Source organism: Chrysemys picta, chromosome 7, assembly GCF_011386835.1.
Source record: "Chrysemys picta bellii isolate R12L10 chromosome 7, ASM1138683v2, whole genome shotgun sequence".
In the NCBI taxonomy this organism is placed as follows: Eukaryota; Metazoa; Chordata; order Testudines; family Emydidae; genus Chrysemys; species Chrysemys picta.
Genome location: NC_088797.1, coordinates 6,995,759 through 7,019,381, shown reverse-complemented (window position 1 = coordinate 7,019,381; position 23,623 = coordinate 6,995,759). Strand labels below are relative to the sequence as shown.

At 43.9% G+C, this 23,623-nt stretch overlaps 1 protein-coding gene across 3 annotated transcripts in view; it reads left to right on the top strand.

Annotated features, from left to right (window-relative positions):
• Positions 1-23,623, top strand: part of LRIG1 (leucine rich repeats and immunoglobulin like domains 1) — a 133,384-nt gene that overhangs the window by 46,782 nt on the left and 62,979 nt on the right. For 2 of the 3 annotated variants that reach the window (XM_042849983.2, XM_005297824.4), the window contains exons 2-3: positions 8,807-8,878; positions 14,310-14,384. In XM_042849983.2, coding sequence (XP_042705917.2) covers positions 8,807-8,878; positions 14,310-14,384 — 147 coding nt within the window. The remainder of the gene's footprint in view (positions 1-8,806; positions 8,879-14,309; positions 14,385-23,623) is intronic. The other variant, XM_042849982.2, reaches the window with a different exon arrangement.

The window sequence follows — 23,623 nt, the reverse complement described above, 5'->3', positions numbered from 1 at the left end:
GTTAGGTTAATTTAACTGCACCACTCGGGGGTGGATTTTTCACACTCCTGAGTGATAGCTGAGGCCTGGTCTTTTAGTGTAGACCAGGCCTCAGTTTTCTCATTTGGCGCTTGATTCTACTCCCATTCGAAATGAATGACAAAACTCTCATTGATTTCAATGGAATAGGATCGAGCCTTTGTGAAATAAGTAGAATATATTCACCTCTCTCATTGGACAGTTGAAATTCAGGGTATGTCTAAACTCACCACAGCTGTAGCGGAGACACTTACTACAGTGATGGAAGCAAATCTGTTGCCGTAGCAAATCTGTCTCTCCGAGAGGCAGTAGTTAGGTCAGCGGAAGAATTCTTCTGCCCACCTAGCAGGGTTACGCTGGGGCTTAGGTCAGCTTAATTACATCACACAGGATGTGAAATTTTTCACAGCCCTGAGCAATGTTAATTAAGCCAACCTAATTCTGTAGTGTAGCTGTTTGTAAACCTCGGAGATCCTCAGAAACTTTGCACGTAGATTGAAGCTTATTGTTATGTTAGTGCTAATTCTTTTTAAAAGAAATTTCCTTAAAATACTTGGGGAATCACTTAACGGGACACTTCTAAAAATCATATCCATGAAAACAAATCCATACTAGTTTGCTTAAGACTGTTAAAACTGAATGAATTTCGAGATCTTGGGTTCTATACAAATGTAGTTTGATATTATTTAACAAAAGTTTTTTTTTTTTTTTTTTTGTCTTTTTAAGTCACTGAAAATTTTATTTTCCCCTTCTCTCTGGGAGAATTGATAGCTCGTAGATTCTTTAAAATTTCCAGCCGCCTCAAGCAGTGTGCAAGTGGATCACACAGTTCTGGTGATTGCTTACTGGATTTGCATGCACCAATGTCTTTGCACGCCAAATATGTACTGTCCTTCTCTTGTGGGTGAAAACAGTTGCACATGCAAAGTGGCAGGGGAAAAACTCAGGTCGAGACTTGTCCCCTTAAATATGCTGAAGATATTTCATAATTTCTTAAATTGTGAATATCAACTGTGTGTTAAGTGTCATTGTAGTACAGTACGTTGGATTCCAGCTGTGTTTTTTTAACTTATAATAATTTGCATTTGAAGATTTTCATTAGTGACTGAATATAACTGCAACAGATATTGCTTCTTTGGTAATCATTGTACATTAATTTCCATTTAATCAGTATTATTGTTAGTCATTGCTTAGAAGGATTCCCAGTGCACGTGGTTGGTAGCTGGATGGCTTCCTATGGTTTGTCTTCACTGCGAGGTTAACTCGTGATTATAACTCAAGCATTGCTTTTAAGTTGATTCACAAAAACTTTCATTCAAGTGTGGTGCTGCTGTTTAGTCAAGTTGGCCGTCATGGGGGCGAGGGGGGGGGTATAGACTAACGCTCAGGTGAGCACAACTTGTCAGCTGCTATTTCGAATGCTCTGAGTTGTGGATGCAGGTTAATGCCACTCAGATGCTGCTAGACTTCCAATGTCTTCCCACAATTCCCCAGCTGTTGCCACTCCTTCATCTCTAGGTACAGCTGGCATGCTCTTAGCAAAACATATTGTGCTTGTCATGGCAACAAGCCGCTGCTGAAATACTTGTCCCTGCTTCACCTGCTCTGTATCAGCCTCCTTTTTTCCAAAAATGAGGGTCACATGGATTGTGCTAATGCAGCATTTGGCACAGACCAATTTGAATGGAGAGTTGCCAGGCTAACCCCACTTCCAGCCACGTACCCAGAAAGGGCAGGTACACTGTGACTGGAAGCTCTTTGGGGCGGGGACTAACTTTTTCTGTGTTTCTACAGTGCCCATCACAGTGGGGTCTTGATGTATGATCAGGGCTCCTAGGCTCTACCTTCATTCAATTATTAATAATGCCCCCAGAAGACACTGCAAAATAATTCATGGAGTGGCTCAGTTTACTGCAGTGCTAAGAACCAGGGCAAGGATGGCAACTCAAGTGTTGTTTTACATTGTGGCTGTTCTCACTCGAGGAAGGCTAGTATGAGGGAAATAACTTGAGTGCAGATCAGTTGAGTTAACTCTGCAGCAAAGACAAACCCTTAGTATTTTTCCTTCCTGAATAGAGTTTAAATACTATTATGGGACAAGCCCGAATTTTAGAACAGTGACTTGTCAGCGCTGACCTGGCTTACAAAATGCTTAGATGTGGATCAAAAGACATCAACATGACATGCTTTGTATAGTGATGCTTATTTATACGAACACAGTAGAATATAGACCCTTGGGAGCGATACAGTTCATCTACACAGTGTATTTTATTTTAATGCATGGGGCTGGGACTTGACTTGACAGAAGCCATTCGGAAGATTGAAAAACTTAGTTACCATTGAAAAGTCAATAAAGAAAAACTGCTATATATATACATGACAGTGGCAATTACAACTTTTGAAGGAGCTTGACTTATTTTATCCCTGGAATTGAGGGTGCCTAAGGTTGTAATGTAATGATTATTTAAGAAGTTTAAAAGATAGGAATTTCCAGAGTGGGTTGGACCAGTGGTCCATATGTTCCAGTATCCTGGTTCTGACAATACAAGATGCTTCATTTCGTGCCTCAATCTCTGCTGCAAAAAGCAATTAAGGAATAACCTGCCCAGTGGAAACAAGTTCTTCCCAACCCTCATTTTGTGGAGGATGGCTTATGTGACTCCCTTGAGTTACCACTATCTCTAGAGGCAGATTGGTAAATCTGATTTAGGCCTGGTCTATACTACCCGCCTGAATCGGCGGGTAGAAATCGACCTCTCGGGAATCGATTTATCGCGTCCCGTGGGGACGTGACAATCGATCCCCGAATCGGCGCTCTAACTCCACCAGCGGAGGTGGTAGTAAGCGCCGCCGACAAAAAGCGGCAGAAGTCGATTTTGCCGCCGTCTTCACAACGGGGTAAGTCGGCTGTAATACGTCGAATTCAGCTACGCTATTCACGTTGCTGAATTTGCGTATCTTAAACCGACTCCCCGCTGTAGTGTAGATGTACCCTCAGTTGCAAATTCCCCCATGCAGTGCTGCTGTCAGGATCTGCATGAGTTACAACAGCCTCTAGGCTGCTCTAATTTATGGCAAGGGAGCGAACTGGATGCTTGGCTTGCCTGGGTTGGGGGAGCACAAAAGTGGTCTAAAGCTACATTTGAAAAATCCTCCACCCCCAGAACACCCCCAAGATGCTCTTCAGCCATATCAGCTGTTGACATTTTTGGGGGGCTGGAAAGTGTTGTTATCCCTCATTATCCCTGCTAGATGGGTAGTAAGTTGAACTTTGAGTTTCTCCAGTGAAGGGGAGTCTACAGCCTTTCCTGGAATTTGTGAACTGGTTTAAATTCAACCAGGTTCTGTTCTACAGTTGCTTGTCTTCAGAAACAGGAACATGTTTCCCTTCCCCTCCCCAGTAAATCTGCTTCTTTTGCTTTTCAGATCCAACCAAGTGTGTGCTGTGCGGTAAAGCATCTACAAACATTTGGGAATGGGCGGGGTGTCTGTTAAATATACTGTGGACTAGGCAGCTATCTTTCAACAGATTAGCAAGAGGAATTTCTATTGCAGGGCTCAATTGTTCAAGGCTCTCCGCTCCTTTTGTGCGTGAACAGTGAAAAGTTGTGTTATGACAACGGTTGACAAAATGTTTAATGAAAGCCTCAGCTGGTAGTAACAGAGTTCCCAGACGTTCTCCCTTTCTCTCCTGCCTGTCACTGCAAGGTGCAGATATAGTTTGGACCCAATCTGCTTCACTGACAGATAAATGGTTTTGACTTAAGAATCTGAAGCTCTAACCACACTGAGCAAAATTCTGCTGCCGCTGTGGATTGCACAGGCTGGAAATCATTTGTGTGTTTATTAATTTGTCCGGCAAACAAGCCAATAATTTCTATTTTGAAAGGAAGGGTTTTTTTGGGTTTTGTTTTGTTTTTTACATGTAAGCAGTTTGAACAAAGCATACTGTGAATCCTGCTGCATTAGCTCCTTCATTGCCCTTTGGGATGTGTGGAAAGAGAATTTATATAGCATTCTCCGGCCGAGCAAAGTCATGCAGCTCCATGGAATTTGGTCTCCTTTAAAGGAGGCCTTCATTGGTAAAACTGACTTTGGAATGTGCAACATTATTCTGGCACTTATAGCGCAAGGGAGGAGGTTGAGAATCAGGATGTGCACCTGATTATTTAGCCAGGATTCCGGGCCCCAACTCAAATATACACTGTCATCTTTTTAATCACGTTTACAAAGTTCCGTGACCCGCAGTGCCATTTTACAGTCCCAAATAAAGGCAAACACGACTGGATGGTTCGAAGACGACAGTGGACAAATACACATAGAAGGGCCCCTCCTGCGTCTGTTGAACATAGTCTCAATTCTGGATCATGCCTCCTTTAGTGACAGGGATGGGAAAAGTTTACATACCAGCACATCGCTGGGTTAGCCAATAAAAGGAAGAAATGAAGAATTTGTAATACACCTTTACCCCCGATATAAGGCGTCCCGATATAACACGGGTTTGCATATAGTGCAGTAACCCCGGGGCTCTCTCGGGCGGCGCTTTAAAGGGCCCAGGGCTCCAGCTGCTGCGGGGAGCCCCGGGCCCTATAAATCACCACTGGAACCCTGCCGCTGCTAGCCCGGAGCTGCCGCAGTGGGGCTCCACTAGCGATTTAAAGAGCTCGGAGCTCTAGCCGCTGTGGGGAGCACCAGGCCCTATAAATCACCATTAGAGTCCTGCTGCCGCTACCCCGATATAATGGGGTTTCACCTAATACGTGGTAGGGATTTTTGGCTCCCGAGGACCGCGTTATACCGGGGTAGAGGTGTAGTTAAATGTAAAGCATAAAACGGTTGCAGAGCACCTCACAAGGCATAAAGCCAAGCCAGCTTTTCTTTATAAAAAAGAAAAGCTGAGTTTGATTGCTAAGAATCCTGTTTCGATTCCAACAGGAGACTAAGTCATCAACAAGCTGAATTTTAGAAGCAACCCACTGACTCATCACAGTGCTTGAACTCATTCTCCAGACAATATTCTGGAGTTTGTGGCCACCCGGTTCTGGCTTTTTGGGGATACATGAAAGGCTAGTGTGTTACAGCTGCTTGATCCAGAGCTGACAGGTAACTTGGCTAGTACTTTAGGGGCATGCTGGGTCCAGATTTTTTTAGTAATAAGAAATCTTAAATCATATGGCAGTAATATTTGCCCAACACAAAAGCCATTTAGTAATTGCATAGTTCAGTGACTGAATTAGACAAAGGAATTCCTCATGAAAAAAACCTGCTTGCTCGCTCTCAGCTGTGGTATATTAGAAACTTGATAATTTATACTAATTGGAGAACTGTTTCTCTGGCACTTCTGACCAGTGTTTCTGATCCTGGCACCCCTATGCCACTCATATTCTCCTGCTGCTCTGTGTGAAGTTGATTTGGAGAGGATCAAAGCTAATGGTGAATTAACAAACAGTAACCATAGCTTTTTGTGGGATTTTTTTTTTTTTTTTTTTACATTTAAACTGATCTTTAGACTGCAGGGAACATTGTCTTCCTCTTCCTTTATTTGCATTCCAGTAGCACCTAGAAGCTCCCTACCAAGATTGGAGCCTAATTGCGATAGGCACTGTACAAACTGAGACAGTCCCTACCTCGATGTTATTTACAATCTAAATAGACAAGACAAGCAAAGGGTGGCAGAGGGAACAGAAGCAGAGAGGCGAAACGGCTTGGTTACACAGCAGGACAGAGCCAAGAACAGAACCCAGGTGTCCTGACTCCTAATGTAGTACCCCTACCTACTGAATCATACTACGTCTCTTTAGCATTTGCATGTTCTGACCGAAGTGCCGTATACTCTGTATCAAGGAGCTGAATTCTGGAACAAAGCCCCCTTGGGCTATCGATGCTGCAGACTAGAAAGTCTCCGGTATCATAAACGTAAATTAAAACAGTGATGATCTTGCTGAAATACAGCGTATGAAAATGAGTAGTACAATTGGAACTGGAGGTCCTGTGCTATTTAGTTTGATATATTCCATTTATTTTGCGCTGACCCTATATTTTCAATGTTTAATGGGCTGCAGATTTCTGTATCGATAATGCAGAACTGCATCATATAGATGGGGTCAGCAGGAAGATGGAGGTTTGGGTAGGTGGGGTAAGGTGAGTTGAGTCTTAGGCACCTAGGGAGGCATGCAAAGGTGGGATAATCAGACATTACCATTAACTGAATGTTTCTACTAGTGTCCAGCAGTGAAATAGTTAATGAAGTTGACATTTAAATTGTCCTGTAGATTTCAAAATTGGCAGCCCAAAGTAATGAACGCGGATGGTTCAAGTATATTGTTTCAGGTTGTCTGGAGACTCAAGAAGATAGCACAGCATTGATTTACCCTTGGTTCCTGTTTTTCAAATTGTATTTCATAGCCTGTGAAAACCAACCAAACAACAAATTTAGATATTGGTGCCTAATTCTGCAGCGTGGGGTGGAGTTGATAAATTCCATGGCTCTAGTTGAAATAGGCAAAATACTGTTATGACACAAGAATAGCCAGAAACTTGTGTGATGGCTCTGAGAGTCTTCAGATCTCTGGAACCATAACAACAATGTAAAACAGGGATCGGCAACCTTTGGCACATGGCCCGCCAGGGTAAGCCCCCATGGCGGGCCAGGCCGGTTTGTATACCTGCCGCATCCGCAGGTTTGGCCGATCGCAGCTCCGACTAGCCTGTGGGCAACCTGGGTTTAATTCCTTGCTCTGCCACAGATTTCCGGTGTGACCGTGGGCATGTCACTTAGCCTCTCTGTGCCTCAGTTCTCCATCTGTACATTGGGGCTAATGGCATGTCCCTACCTCCCAGGGGGTTGTAAGGATAAATATACTATATTGTGAGGTGCTCGGATAATACAGCAAAGGGGGGGCCATATAAATACCGAAGGTAGAAAGATATATTCTCATTTATATCAAGCCCTTTATTCTGTCAGGACAGGGTAAAGTGGCCTTCGTGTACATTGCCATCCACCCCAAGAAGGTTTTCCCTCAGACTATGTTTCTGCTAACCCAGTGGTAGCACCAATAGGAATGTTTCCCCAAAATTCCCTAGTGTAGAACATGCCTCAGATGACTTTCTTTTTCTGTTTCAGGCCTGTAGGATGTTCTCTGTTGAACACTCCTTTTTGGTCTGTCCTCAGGGCACAGACAAGCTCAAACCTGATTTTTGCCTTGTGGTTTTTTTTTTTTAAAAAGGTTGTAATATAATCTCTGGACAAATTGCACTTTAATTGTAGTTGTGCTATGAATATAGACTTGGCTTTCAAATGTTACTCTTAGTTTAAACTGTAGTTTGACTTTTATTTAGATGAACGTCGTTGAGTTCATAGTGAAATGGATATCTGCGCTAGGCTAGTATTGATTTAAAGGTCTCCTGAGTGTTTTAAAAGACAGCAGGAGCTTACAGGACGGCATATTTTTAAAATAATGCTTATATGATATTTCAGACCTAGATACTAGTGTAGCTGTTAAGGATCTACACTGTGCTGTTGATGGGATTGTCCTCTTTCACAGCAGGTATTTACAGAAGATTGCATGTTTCATGCTAGCCAAAGAAGACTTTCGAAGTAGTGCAACTTTTCCATGTGTGAGGGAAAAATTACAGTGAGCAACTGAGCAGCTGAATTTTGGGGGGTTTATCTAAACCTAAGGCATCAACCTTTTGGGTCAGATTCAGAGGTGGCATATGGACAGTACAAACTCCAGCTCAGCGAGGGGATGTAACCTCCATGCCGAGAAGGCAAAAGGCCTGGGTTGTAGCAGGAATAATAGCCTAAAGCAGGCTGTCGAATGATGTAAAACTAAAACAGGCCCCCTCATATTTATCTTGCATCTCCGGGCACTTGCTTTTTTTTTTCCTGCTACAACCCCACCTAGCTGCCTCTTCCTTTTGTATGTTATGCTTGTAACAATTTACCAACACCACCTGCATCATATTAATTAGCCCCCATTTGAGTCTCGCACATCGTTAGTTGATTGGGTTTTAATCAGCATTTACTCTACCAGTAAGTCCTCCATACATGAATTCAGGCAGGTTTTACCTGTAATGTGGGGTTTGCTGATCATGCAGATGTGGGATGAAAAATCTGAATGGAACTTGGGGAGCTGAGGGTTTCACAAAGCTCTAGCAAAGCGTAGTTCTTTAGAACTGGGGCTGTGTATTTGTTTTCTCACACGACGTTGTTAATTAATTATCCTGCCGTGCCTGAGGGTTATTCACTGCAATGGTGGTGAGTGTTTGCGCATCCATATTCCCAATAATTTGGCACAATTTGTGGATGAAGTACACGCAGCACCATGTAGTGAGTTCCAGGCCGAAGTCTATGGTAAAAAGGAACCATTCAGACATATTGATGGATGTAGCCTTGTTAGAAAATGTAGAGTACGTACTGAGAAGAAGATTCACTAATATAATGCACAGGGAAACGACCTGTTTATCTGCGATCAGTAGCTTGGTTATGAATAACCAGCAAGAAAACAATCAACTTAAATGTATCCTATTAAGACAAATTAACTGCGTATATTAATATGAATGGAGGAAAACCTAGGGAATACCTGTATATGTTCTGCTAGTAGAAACAAAATATTTGGCTCAATTACTCAGCAGAAAGTTTCCCTTCCCCCTCCACCCGATTTCTTAAGTGCTCTTGTAAAACAGCAGATCATCTCACAATGCAATCCAGAATAATTAAGATGACCCGGTTTTGCTGAGCACAGTGACTGTAGTTTGCTGATCCCACTGTCTCTTATTTTAACAGAAACCTGAGCTACAACAAGTTGACGGAGATCGATCCTTCTGCCTTTGCAGAGCTGCCGAACCTACGGGAAGTGTAAGTATTTTTTCCAAGGCTTTAATTGCATTTTTGCCAGGATGGCTCATGGAGCAATAGGAAAGTGTATACAGTTTCCCAAGACACCCCTTAGTTGACTTGCCTCAGCAGATCGGACTTGGTGTATTTTTCATACTGTACCTGTGTGCTACTTTTTTTGTAAATCAGTCAATTAGTAGAACACAACATCTCAATTAAACTGGCATGCAGCTATTGGAAATCATTGGTGTTTGCCTCACTCTCTACTTCATGCATGGCTCTGTGGGAGTAGTTCAGTTAACGCACCTGAGTGCACACACGACTCTGCTGAAAGACTATCCCTGCAGCAAGGCAGAACAGACTGAGCCGTGACATCTGATGCCAGCCTACCCCAAATCTCCCAGGAAACAAAGGTGTAGTGTAATGGACAAGAAAGCACTTAACTCTGTCTCTTCCTGCCTCTGGAGTTTGTATTGCTTTTGGAACCAGTACAAATTTTGTTTGCAGTCTGCTTTGAGAACCTAAAACGTTGGGTTTTGTTTCATGTTTTGGGGGGGAGGGGAGGGACTGGTGAAGGACAGAGTACTAGTAAAAAAGATCCCCTCATCACAGATGATATTATCAGAAGGAATTTTGACCCTGGACTTGCTAGCTCTCGTCACTCCGATCTCTGTAACCATTCACTGGTTAATGCCCACGTTGCTGCTCTGATTGTCAGATGTTAGTAGCACTTCCATGGGCTCTTGATTTGGGGTAGTGAAAAATGAAAGTGACTCAGTGTCTTCAGTGGTGGGTTGGGGTAATGGTCTTTCGTTAGAATGTTAAATTACTGGCACGCTTGAGGTTTGGTTTCTGTTGGTAAAGCTACTGATGCCCCCTGGGAAGCTGCGGAAACATTTCTTGGTAGAAATGCCGCTGTGCACTGTAGGTAGCATGTGTTTCTTTTTGTCCTTCATCCCTTTTCATTAAGCATTAGCTCTTGTGCCTGATCCTGATGTCCTCAGACAGGCAAAACAATTCACATCAGCTGGAGTCTTGTCTGACTGATGCCTGCAGGATTGGACCCTACGGATGAACCTGCTACTTCTCCTCCTGCCTAATCTTCGGTGGCCCTCCTGCTTACAGAGCAGACAGCTGGTTATTAAGTAACAGGTTCGTGATTTTAGGTGAGGAATATGCAGCAAGAGGAGCTGGGCTGCTCTGAAACAAGCATGATTATTTATAAGAGCAACAAGGAGAAAAAGAGAGAGATACAAACGAGCAGAAATGGTTTCTATATAATACACTTTCCGAGTTCATTAAACTCTGGAAAGCCTTAAATTGCTCAGGGTGTAGAGAATAGAACCCCAGAGCCAGTCCCGCTGGTCTTGTGTCCCTGAATGTTACCCTAACACGATAGTGGCTTGGTGATGGTTTATATATGAAAGTACCTGAAGACCTATGACCTCAGGGGCTAGCTGGGGGTGTGAAGATTGAAAGCTTGGCACCTCAATTCTTACTGCTTATATTGCACCCAGTCAGGATGGGGCTGCATTGCGCTAGGCGCTGTACTAATACAGAGTAAGAGAGTCTCTGCCCTGAAGAGTTTACCACCTAGAACGGGGGGAGAGTGCAGCACACAAGCAAAGTGAAGGAAGACCCTTCTCATGCCTCAGCCCAACTCTCAGTGGTCTCTCAGTGAATCAAGATGAGAATTGAGATCTGGGAGAGAATTGAGATCTGGGGGCGTTACCTCTGATTGAGACACTTTACTGGGATAGACATAAAAGGAGTGTTGCCAAATTAAAAATGACACTGAAGTGAGAGACCTGTTTGCATATTGTTGTTACAAGTCAGTCAGTGCTACAGCAGGACGGCGACAATCGAAACACATCAGAGGAAAATGAGCGAGAGTCTCAATTACTTTAAAGTTCCTTTACACCCCTCTGGCAATTTAAAGGGATCCTACAATGGATGTAAATGGGAATTAAGCCCGAATTATGTAAAATATCTTCATGGGTGCACCTGTGCACACACAATATAAACGTTATTTCCAGTTTACTTTGTGTATTTGACTGCACTTTGCATCTAGTCACTGTAGAGTTGGTCAATTACTTTTCCCCTTTTGTGTTTTGCCAGCTTTGCTCACAGTCACAGGGGAGAGAGACTTAACTTTTTCTCTATTTAAAAAAAAAGAAAAAAAAATGTAAAACCACACAGATTGAAAGGGGGAACTCAGGAGGCAGGTGAAGTACCTGAAAACTTCCTGTAACTCTTCTTAAGTGATTGGATTTCTAGTTGGGTTTGTCCTTTTCAATACACACAAACACACCAAACTGAACTCCCCAGTGTGATTTTTATAGTGGCATGGTGACTACTGTATTGCCTCCCCACCCCCTGTACTTTTGAAGATTTTAGGAGAGTGATAACATCTCTTTTGTTTAATGGTCAAACAAAGTGAACCCCATTTACAGTGCATTTTGAAACAGGTAACATCCATTGGGATGTGGGGGGGGTGTTTATAGGAAATGACTTCACTGTGCATTGATTTGGCTATGCCACAGACTTCCTATCTGCCTTTGTGTGAGTTCTTGCTCTGTGCCTCAGTTCTCCATCTGTAAAATGGGGATAATAATTTTTCCTCCTCCTCCTTCCTCATGTTAATATGCTATTGGCATTACCTGCAAGCCCATGTGAAAGCAAATACCTTTCATAGTATATGAGAAGCCAAAAGAAAGTTCTGTGGTAGATTAACTGTGGAATTCCTCCCCCCCCCCCCCCCCCCCCCCCCCCCCCCAAAAAAAAAAATTGTTTACAAAACCAGGATTAATTTAAATTGCCCTTATCTCTTCCCATCCTGCACAAAGGATGGCACTGGTCCACTTCTCTTCTACACCCTCTGCTCATTACAAGTTGCTTTGCTCCTTGTGGTTTACTTCTGATATTTGAGTCCAGGTCAGGTGTAGTTTTGAAGCAGCTGCAAGAAAGATTGCTCCTCTCATTCCTTTGGAGGGGGATCCACCTTTTGCCTAATGGAGTGTGTGTGTGGGGGGTGTCAGGTATTTGTGTTGCATTATTATTAATTTTCAGCAGCCATTGTAAGGACCTTTCTGCAGGTTTTCAGAAAGGATTTTTTGCTAAGTGCAGCTGTGCATTGGCCTCTTAACTTCACATTATAGCAGAGTCCTTCAGTCCATGCAGAGGAGTAGTTTTAGGAGGGGCAGGGTGGGATTGTATAAACAGGAATCTATAAAGATTCCTAACAAGAGACCCTGTGAAATTCTGCATCATGGAGGGGGCTCCTGGACCCCAGGGGGTGTTAGTCTTGCAATGAGTGCTACCCCTTGCTCTGTCTTGGCAGTGGCATGGCTGTAATTGCTTCAGCATGGTCAGGGGGAAGCAAACAAGATGGCCAAGAAATTAGGTAATTTTCAAGCAGCCAGACAAGCGGCTGTTATAGTAATTAATTGACTAATTCACCATACAAACAAGGGCTCTTTAAACTGAGGAAGAGCTGGTCACATGACAGGGATCTGCTTTCGCTCGGAGAAATGCTTCAAATATTAGGCTATGGAAGAGACATTTCTGTATCTGATCGCTCAGTAGTGCAGTAGTAGCAAAACCTCCTCCTTAATTGTTGTTAGCTCTGCAGAACAGTAGCTGATGAGTAATGTTCTTCAGAAAGATTGCAGATACCCCGATCAGAGCAAATGTTCGCTAGACATGGGACAGATGTGTAAATAGAGTTAGTGACCTGTTTTGAATTCTTTAAAGTTATTGTATTTAACTTTTTTTTAATTAATGGGATTACGGCAACAAAATGGTGGCTTGTGGGCCTTTTTTGAACTACTTGCATGGCTTTTAACATACCATCCTGGCTTTTCCTAGGGGTGTCCCTGCAGAGAGGCTAGTGGGCAGAGCACTGAGCACTATGTTTCAGAAGACCTGACTTCTATTCCCAGCTCTGGTACTGACTTTCTGGGAGACCTTAGGCATGTCACTTCCCCCTTCCTGCACCTCCGAGACCCCATCTGTGAAATCAGGGTAATGGTACTGACCCCTTTTGGACAGCGCTGTGAGATCTGTGGATGAAAAGTGCCAGATAAGAGCTAATTGTGCTCTGCAGTTTCTAAAACAGTTGAGCCAAGCAGCCAGTATCCTGCTTCCTGCCTGAGAGTAAGAATCAAGGTGACACGTCAGTGTGAGGAGGAACTCAATGTTCGTAGCAGAGATGAAGCCTACAGGTGTAGTAGGAGAGCTGGCCTGCGAGCCAGGAGATGTAGGATTAATTCCTGACTCTGCCATGGACTTCCTGTGTGACCAAGAACACATTACTACTCACTGGGTATAAGTGTTTGTTAGGACTGTGGCCTCTCTCTCTCTCTGTCTGTTCCTCATCTTGGATGGAGCTTCTCCCACTTAGTCTCGAGGAGGCTCTGGTGCTTACACCTGGTCCGCACAAAGTTTTTATGAATTTAACCAAACTAATCTTTTTATCGAAATGGTTAAAATGGTACAGCCGCTGGTGCGGTCACAGTCCCACTGGCATAAAAGTGCCTTATACTATAGTTTATTCCCCTAAATGTACAGGAATGAGTTATACCAGTATAATCACCAATATAACTGCACCCACACTAGCAGGCTATACTTATAGTTTTGAACCAATATAGTTAAAATGGTATAATAATTGTGTGTAGACAAGCTCTTTGGGGGCAGGGGCTTCTCCTACTTCGTGTGTGTGTATCACGTGGGCACTGATCACAGCTGAGGCCTGTGGGTGCTTCTGCCGGATGAATAAATGCTGCTGATGGTCATGAGGTCAGGCTTCCGTTCCCAGCTGTACCACAGTCTCCATCTCTCCGTGCCTCTGGTTTCCCATTGTAAAATGCGGCTAACTATGCATAGGGTGACCAGACAGCAAATGTGAAAAATCGGGACGGGGGTGGGGGGTAATAGGAACTTATATAAGAAAAAGACCCCAAAATCGGGACTGTCCCTATAAAATCGGGACATCTGGTCACCCTAACTATGCATAACTCACCGGTTTAATTTCAGCAGTGGCGTGCTTGTGCTCCACCTAGCACAAAAGGGGCACATCTAATTAGCCTATCTCAAGCTCAGCTCCCATTAGCTTCCGTGGAAGCTGAGCCGGAGTGGGGGCTGCGCCATTAAGCGCTCACCGGTTGGTATGGTGTTCGACGAATGCTTTTCAGCATGGTGGCTCTCGAGTGTGTAGAAGGGGGTTTAACCTGATGTGCTTTTGGTAGTGACTTTGAGATAGGGACGGCAGATACGGCAAACACCTGAATGTGGAAACATTTGCCAAATGATCAGACTTGTGGGCAAGTTCCGCTCCTGATGACCGGTGATTAGCTGGGCGTTCATACAAAACACCTAACTCAGGCCAGATCAAGCTAGTACATACTTCATTGTGAGCTGCTTGTTTAAACAATTTAATTTCTGTTTGTTCCAGACACCTGAATAACAATGAGCTGACAGCAATTCCATCCCTGAGATCTCCTTCTTCCAGCATCGTCTCCCTCTACTTGTAAGTCATTGCTCCAGCATGCCTGTTCTTTTTGCTTTCAGCAACCAGTTGTCATTTACAGGGTGGTTTAAAGTGTTACTGACGGAACGCCAGTTCCAGTGCTGCCAGCTCTTGTGCTTTTATGGTGAGCCTCATGAGATGTGGTGGTTTTACTTAAAGTCCAAACTCCAGCAGTCAGGAGAACCTCAGCTCTTATTAAAGCAAATATCTAGCCTGCGTGATTGCAGAGAAATGCTGGAAGATGTGACCTGAATGCACCCTAAAGGCTAAAATCCAGAAGGTAAATAAAAAGAAACCAAAATTAATTAATTTATTTATTTAACGAAATCTCATTTGTTTAAGCCACTCGTGATTTTGAGAGGCCTGACTTTTGACCCTGGGGTTGGCAGTAATACTGCAAGTCAGAGGGCTGGGCAGAAAATTTCCAATTCAGAGGCATGGAAGGAAGCATTTTGGGAGCTGTAAGCGTCGTGCAGGATAGTCACAATGGCTATTTGTAGTAAGACCGATTTCAAATAAGGTGGAGCTCCCCAAAGCTTTCAGCCCCTGAGTCACTGGAGAGAGAAGAATGATGAGTAGGAGCATTCAGAACCGCTGCCTTTTTATGAGCATTTATGTAACTAAACTGGACACGCATCTTCAGTTAGCAAACATTGGTATGAAAGTCTGAAACGTAACTTCTCAGGCGTGGAGGTATTTCTCTGTCCCGCTAGCGACGGCTGGGATTACACATCTTAAAGGCTGTGTAAAGAGAAACTTCGCCCGCTGCCCAAAACCTGCTTCCTGCATCCTAAGTCAACTCTAAAATTTGCCCAGGGAGCGATCCAACCGGCGAAATCAGCAGTAAACTCAGCAGCGTCCTTATCAATACATTGTGGCTGGCCAGTAGGAACACCTTTGTGTCTTAGGCTTTAACCTTGGGTTTGCCTCACCTGTGTTTACTTTTAAAAAACGAAACAGAATCAATAGGCAGCGCTGAGCGGACTTGGTTTTAAAATGCTGTTAATCAGATTGCTGCTTGAGTCTGTAGCTCTGAGATTTGTGCTGGCAGCGAGCCTGGGTTCTGAAGGCAAGGCATGCCTGCTGAGCCTGAACCTCATTCTCCGCAAACTACCCCGCCCCCCAAGTGCTTCATCTCTGCCTGATAATGACAAGATGCTTCATTAAGAGATCCGGTAATCCCTCTAATCACAGAATCATAGGACTGGAAGGAACCTTGAGAGGTCATCTAGTCCAGTCCCCTGCACTCATGGCAGAACAATCATGGAATAACATACAGAAATTTATTCCTAATAGACATGAAGGTTTATAACCCACCCCCTTTTTTTTTAATGTGGATGTTCTCATTATCCATTTAAATGTCTAACGCTTTTATCTTTGCAAGTTTTTGGCCTCATTGATATCTTGTGGCCATAAATTCCACAGGTTAATTATGTGTTGCATAAAAATAATTTCTTTCTATCAGTTGCCTTTCATTCGATTTCATTGACTGTTCTTTGCTGTTGTATTAGGAGAGGGTAAATACAAGCACCTGATTTTATCTTCTCTGTACAATTCATTATTTTCTATTCCTGTATCATGTTCACTCCTCTTTAAAAAAAGAGTGGGACTCTTTATACACCTCTACCCCGATATAACGCGACCCGATATAATACAAATTCGGATATAATGCGGAAAAGCAATGCTCCGGGAGGGAGGGGGGGCTGCGTGCTCTGGCAGATCAAAGCAAGTTTGATATAATGCGGTTTCATCTATAATGCGGTCAGATTTTTTGGCTCCCGAGGACAGCGTTATATCGGGGTAGAGGTGTATTTTAATCTCTATTCTCATGGAAGTCTTTCTAGGTCTCTAATCCTTTTCATTGGTCATCTGTGAATCTCTTCTGTTTATTGGACCAAAACTGAACAGAGGGTTTCAGGTAGGGATGGGAGATAACATTATAATGCCATTATAACAAGTTATCAATGTTATTTCCTATCCTATCTAAAAGATCTGCTCTAGGAATGACTTTGGGGAAGTTCTGTGGCCTGTGTAATACAGGAGGTCAGTCTAGGTGATCACAGTGGTTCCTTCTGGTCTTGGAATCTATGAATCTGTGATTCTGTGAGTTCTGTAGACCCCTTAAGATTTGGGCTTCTTTTTGCCTGTGCTGTATATGGAACAGATATTTTCACTGAGTTGCCCACAATGACTCTCAGATGATTACAGTTAATGTAGAACCAGCAATGTTCATGAGCAGTAGCTTCCATTGTGCATTACCTTGCATTTGTAAACACTGGTGTGTATCTCTTCCCCTTCACATTAGCTGCTGCTCTGCCTTTTCCACCCAGTGTCAGTACCACGAGGTGATTTCCCCTCCAGGGCCTAGGCAACTGTGAAGGCTTTGAAGCAACCTTGCTCTGCTGACAAAAATTACATTCGTATTACTTAAAGCAAGTGCAGAATAAAATGAAACAAGTTGGCTCTGTTCCTGCCCTTCCATTAGGCTGTGTAAAAAATATGTAAAGCAGAAGAGCTTCCTCCCGGTCTCAATTCAGTTTGAGTAACTTAGCTTAAAATTGGCAGCCACATCTCTCTTTTTTGGCATGAGGTGAGTTTAGTTTTTATTTGAGATATGGTTCCTTTGAAATGTGGATACTAAGATCTAGTATTCGGGTTTAGTGCACTTTTGCACATCCTATGTAGAGGCAAAGCACTCTTCTGGTACCACCAGTCCTGGATCTGTAGAGAGACCTTCAACAAAATGGGTCAGCAATCACTTCTGGTTACTGGAAGCATGAGAAAGGTGCTGGCTGGCTTATACCTCAGAAGTTGTGTGTTGCAAGTTTGCATATAAATTGCCAGCTTTCCTTAGCTGCCATACAAAAATTACTCCCAATAGTTGGAGTTATGCTGCAATAAGGATCTTATTGTTTAGTCCATTTAGGAGAATCCTGCAGGCAGTTGCATTTCATTTTAAGTTTTTATCACAGGCAATAAATGATCTAAAACGATGTTTAAAATGACCTGTGTTAATTGACATTACTAACTGGTTGATTAACCATTAGAATAGATTACCAAGGGAAGAGAAGCGTTCTCCATCATTTGGAATCTTTAAATGAAAGATGTGCTTTAGTTCAACCACAAATTATTGGACTTCATGTAGGAATTACTGGATTAAATTCATTGGCCGGTGTTATGTAGGAAGTCAGACTAGATGATCATAGTGGTCTCTTCTAGTCTTAAAATCTGTAAATCTATAATTGGGAATGCTGCACAGGTCAAACCCAGAGTGAAAATTCAGAATTAAGATGGTCATTTTGTCCTGGTAAGAGAGAAACTGGATTACGCGTAAGTGTGTGGCACAGCAGCATATCCCTTCTTTTAAAGAAAAATAAATATATTCCTGTTTTTTTAAATGTTTACAAATGTTTGAAGTGTGTTTACCTCAGAAACCTCTCAAGTAGATTGTGCATTGCATCAGTCTAAGTATTTTCCAGAAGCACATGAATGTATTATAAGAGCAGTACTCTCATTCTAACAACCCTTTTGAATGGATTAAGCAGCTAATCTGTGCCTCTCTCCCTGCCTGAATTTGGGGGAGTGGGGGAGCAGGAGAATATAACCACCCTTAACCCTGTGAACATCGCTAAGAAACTCACCACAGAACTGAAGCAGAACTTGAAATCATTAGAATGAATTCCCCCCCCCCCCCCCCCGTTCCCCTCCGGATATGTGTCTATTCCATCAGTATGTTTTCTCGAAGGACCTCATCCCAAATCTTTGATAGTTTACACAGGCTTGTTAAGTTTATCTGGCTGGCTTCTCACTTGGTACGGGATGGACACCAAGGACAGCTTTCTCTCTGTTTTCTTCTGAGGTGGACTATTTCTGCTGGACCTGTTACAGTCTTCTGCCTCAGGAAGGTTTATCCAGGCTGGTACTTGGCATCTTTTAGAAATGTGAGCGTGGGTGAAAACAGGATTAGGTGGGACAGGATAAAAGGTGGAACCCCGTTTATTACCCTAGCACAGTGGTTCTCAACCTATTTAGCATTGTTGGCTGCATATGCGGCCCACAAAGTATTACCTGGGCCACAAATTGAGAACCACAGTGCCCCCCCACCTAATCCTCCCCACCAACCCTATGCCCAGCACCCTCCAGCCAGAGACCTCTTCACAGAATGGGGCCAGGAGTGGAGAGTGTGGGGCCAGGGGGGCAGCCAGGACCCAGAGCCCACCATGCGGCAACCCGCCCGGAACCCACTGGCTGCCGGGACTTGAACCTTCTGTTTGAGAGCCCATGGCCTTTAGCACACAGCTGATCTGGGCTGCAGCTGTGTGCTAATTGGGCCGCATGTGGGCCGCAGGTTGAGAACCGCTGCTCTGGCAGAATCAAGCACTGGAAAGTTAGCAAAGGTCTGAATTAAGGTTGTCCCTTGTGTGTGTGCACTGTGAAACATTTATTCAATCACATAGCTTTTTTCCCCACAGGACTTCTATATCATTAATTAAATGTATAGTTAATTAGTCTTAGGGTAGCCTTAATACTGGCATTTCCTAACTTTTGGCTTTGCAACCCGAACTTTAATCACAGCATATCTCTCCTTTGTGACAAACCTGAACTTCACTGGCCTACAGAGAGAGCTGTAGTTCATTGAGAACCACCCCTAGGGATCTGTGGTATTCATGTTATCTTGTCCCCTGGTGACCTGAGGTATTACATGAAAAGCTTTTATTCGCAGGATGAAACCATGCTGCAAACCTTCAGGTATTGCAGACTGGTAGCAGTGATACAAATAAATCACATACAGCAAATCAGTGATGCCCATAATTGTGGTGGTGAAGATAAATTGTAATATGGTTTAATTATTCATAGAACAGCCAATTCATTTGTCTTGCACTTCGAAAATGTCGCCAAAGCAGTTCATCTCCAACAACAGCAAACATAAGGGACTTGGTAAAGCTTTTAATAGAATAGGGTGGGGGAAAAATATCTCTGTATGAGTTACCAAATAAAGACAGCACCAGACATTAAGTGCAAACATCTGTTCCATTATAACTCCAGAGCCAGAAAAGTCAGCTTTTCGGGCCAGAGTCTGATTTACGTCTGAACTAATACTGAAATGACATTGGAGTAACTGAGAGCAGAATCTGTCCCGTAATTCCTGCCACAGTGCCTAGATTTGAACATTGGGAGGTGATGGCAGGCTGTGCTCATCGGTGTGCTCTTAGCTGTGGAATGCCCAGGCCAACGTTCTGCTGCAACCAAGTGTGTTAAAACTCTCTGGTCCCTGTGTAAGACCTTTTGCCTCAGGCTTTTACTTGATGTTTCTCTGTGTGAGATGATGGGTACATGGCTGTGTGACAGACCTAGTTTTTAACATCAGGGGTGAGTCCTTTTGATGAAGTCACAGGGCGGGGGACGAATGATAGAGAACACAGAACTCACTGAGGATCCACTGGATATTGAGACCGATGGTCTAGAACAAAACCATTTTTGAGGTATTGGAGTGCAAAGAAAGAATATGCAGAATTTTCCCTCAGAAACTCAAAACAGCCTAACAGAATTCACTGCCACAGGTTGGGGCCATAAGTTCTGTTGATTCAGGAAGGGAGTAATGGTCAAGGAGTAATGGTCTCAAGTTGCAGTGGGGGAGGTTTAGGTTGGATATTAGGACAAACTTTTTCACTAGGAGGGTGGTGAAGGTGAAGCATTGGAATGGGTTACCTAGGGAGGTGGTGGAATCTCCTTCCTTAGAGGTTTTTAAGGTCAGGCTTGACAAAGCCCTGGCTGGGATGATTTAGTTGGGAATTGGTCCTGCTTTGAGCAGGGGGTTGGACTAGATGACCTCCTGAGGTCCCTTCCAACCATGTTATTCTATGATTAGAATGACGTTACCAGATAGAAGCCCACCCCATGCCATAGCTGAAATATCTCATGCTTGTTAGCACAGGTGATGATGATTTTTCCAGAAAGTTCGGATTGGCTGAGAGAAAGGGTGGTCCCATGGTTACAGTGCTAATCTGGGCTGAGGGAGATCCCCCAGATCAATTCCCTCCTCTGCCACAGACCAAAAAGTCTTGTGTGACCCAGGCAAGTCACTTAGCCCTGGTCTACACTGGAGGGGGGGAGGGATCGATCTAAGTTATGCAGCTTCAGGTACGTGAATAACATAGCTGAAGTGGACGTACTTAGATCGACTTACTATGGTGTCTTCACCGCGGTGAGTTGACTGCGGCCGCTCCCCTTGCCGAGCTGGAGTTCAGGAGTCGACGGGAACGCGCTCGGGGGTCGATTTATCGCGTCTAAACTAGACACGATAAATCGACCCCCGCTGGATCGATTGCTGCCCGCCAATCTGGAGGGTAGTGAAGACATACCCTGAGTCTCTCTCTGCTTCAGTTCCCCCATCTGTATACTGGGAGTAATAGTATGTGCCTGCCTCACAAGGGTGCTGTGAGGATAAATACCTGAACACCTCACAATCTTTAATGTAAGACCGTGATGGGGGGGAGGGGAGGAGTGGCATACGAGTACAAATGGATAGCCTGAAAATAAGGGCTTAAACAAGTGCAGTAAATGTAGTGTACTACTGTGGCACTGCCTGTGGTGGTTATATTCATCCTCAGTTGGCTAAGAATCAAGGAGGCTCACAGATTAAATACATTAAAATAACTTTCATTTTTTCCACTGTAACTCATCTAAAACCCTAAATGTCTCGAAACAGAAGTGGGCCGTGACCCGGACCATTCAGCTGTCTGTTGACAAAAATAAAGCTGTTTGAGCTAATCTGGCCCCTCGACCTTGCTCAGAGTAAGCATGGAGGACAAGGAAACCAGAGCGAGGATTTTTTGGAGCAAAAGAGTGGAAAATAGGATTAGCTGGTTCATAAAGGACGCAGCAGTGCTCTACACTGCATTGACGAGTGACGGGACATCACTCGGATTTCTCTGCTGCCAATCTGAGCATAAAACTTTCTTGAAAGATCAATTTGCTTTACAGGCTCGTTAATGGAAAAATCAATTAATCTTAAACTGTAATTAAACAGAGAGTCCTAATAGAGGAAGGTCAACTATCTCCTGTACTATGGGCAAGAGAGAGCCCGTAAAATAAAGCTTCAAATAAAGGAGGGCAAATAATTGGCAATTGGGATTGGTGGGGGACAGACTAGCCCTATGAAATGCCCTGCTCGTTCAAGAATGTCTCTGAGCACCAAGACAGTCACTAAGGTTCATAGTGAAAAGATTCATAGATTTGTAAGGCCAGAGGGGACCATTACGACCGTTTGGTCTGACCTCCTGCATAGCGCAGGCCAGAGAACCTCACCCAATAATTTCTGCATCAAGCTCATAACATCTGTTTGAGCCAGAGCATATCTTTTAGAAAGATGTCCAGTCTTGATTTAAAGTCTCAGAGGGACAGAGAATCCACCATGTCCCTCGATAAGCTGTTCTAATGGTTAATTACCCTTACTGCTAAAAATTTGTGTCTTTATTTCCAGTCTGAATTTGTCTGGCTTCAGCTTCCAGCCTTTGGAACTTGTTATGCCTCTCTCTGCTAGATTAAAGAACCCTCTACTATCAGAAATCTCCATCACGGATTAATTGGGAGGATATTGAAGTATTATCCCCTCCTCTTCCCCCAGCTCCTGTTCTCTTTCTGTCTTAGCTGAATACTTACGAAAGTGGCAAAGGTTATGAACCTCTACCCCGATATAACGCGACCTGATAGAACACGAATTCGGATATAACGCGGTAAAGCAGTGCTCGGGAGAGGAGGCGGGGGGGGAAGGGCGGCCGGGGCTGCATGCTCCGGTGGATCAAAGCAAGTTGGGCAGGGGACTGGACTCGATGACCTCTCGCGGTCCCTTCCAGTCCTAGAATCTATGAATCTATGAATAAGTTCAATATAACACGATTTCACCTATAACACGGTAAGATTTTTTGGCTCCCAAGGACAGCGTTCTATCGGGGTAGAGGCGTATTAACCCCATTTTTACTGCCTGCTTCTCTGCTGTCTTGTCATGCAATTTGTAAAATCAAATACTTTTTTCTAATGTCACCTAAACTTTAATTGGCCTTCATCCATAGGGGGCGAATAGGCGCCGCTGCTTTAACAGAAGTGGTGCAAGCAAGCACTGTACTCTCCTGTTTGCTGGAGCCAAACGTAATCACTTCATAAAAAATTTCCAAAATTCTTTCATTTTATTCAGCTCTTCCGAGGGCTTGATGTCTGAGCGCCTAACACAGTGAGGTTCTGGTCTATGACTAGAGCTCCTAAGTGCTATGATAATACAAAGACTTAATAATCATTGAGGCAAATGATTCTGACACTACTTAGCTTTGCTAGCTAAGGCGAGGAAGGATGGCCTTGTGGGTAAGGCGCTGGGTGTTAAGAACCTTGCGTTCAATTCCTGGCTCTGTCACAGACTCCCAGTGGTGACCTTAGGCAAGTCATTTAATCTTGGTGCCTCAGTTTCTCCCATCTGTGAACAGGGATAACACCATTTCCCTACTTTCTGGGGCTCTGTGAATATAAATGAATTAATGTTTGCGAGACGCTCAGATACTATTGTGATGGAGCTATGTAAGTACCTGGATAAATGGAAGTCTGGTCTTCCTGTTTTCACTAAATACCTCTTAGGGTGTGTCCACACTGCATTGTAAACTTGGGTCTGTGGGACCCGGGCTTCTGGACTCAGTGTTCCCAAATCCATATTGCATTGTAAACCTAGGTTTACAGTTGCTGGACCCTGCTTTCACATGTGTGTTATCATGTCCATGCTGCACCGCACAGACCTTCTGACTTAGATCTGCAGCTTGACCTGTGTCTACACTGCAAAATGACAGGTCTTGGACCTGAATATCAACGGAACTCAGGCTCTGACCCCTCGCCCTAGCAGGTTCCTAGGATCTGGTTCCTGAGTGCTTGCTGACCTGAGTCAGACTGATTTGTGTGTGGATGGGAGTGGGGGTTGGGCTGAGTCCGTGCCCAGTGTGCAGGGTAGACATCCCCTGAGAGGTCTCGAGAATTGTATATTGTGAGCGCTAACCTTAACTGATGGGGGAGGGTGATGAATCGTTAGCAAAGATTTATTATTCCAGTTGTTAATTTGCTACTGAGTTAACATACAGAATTTTTAACAGTGTGACTAAACCTCCTTCCCCTCTCCATTGTTCAGCTTTCTCTTGATTCTTGTGAGGACGCCATTCCACTAATCCTGCCGTCATCCAGTGCATATAAGACACACGTTTCTT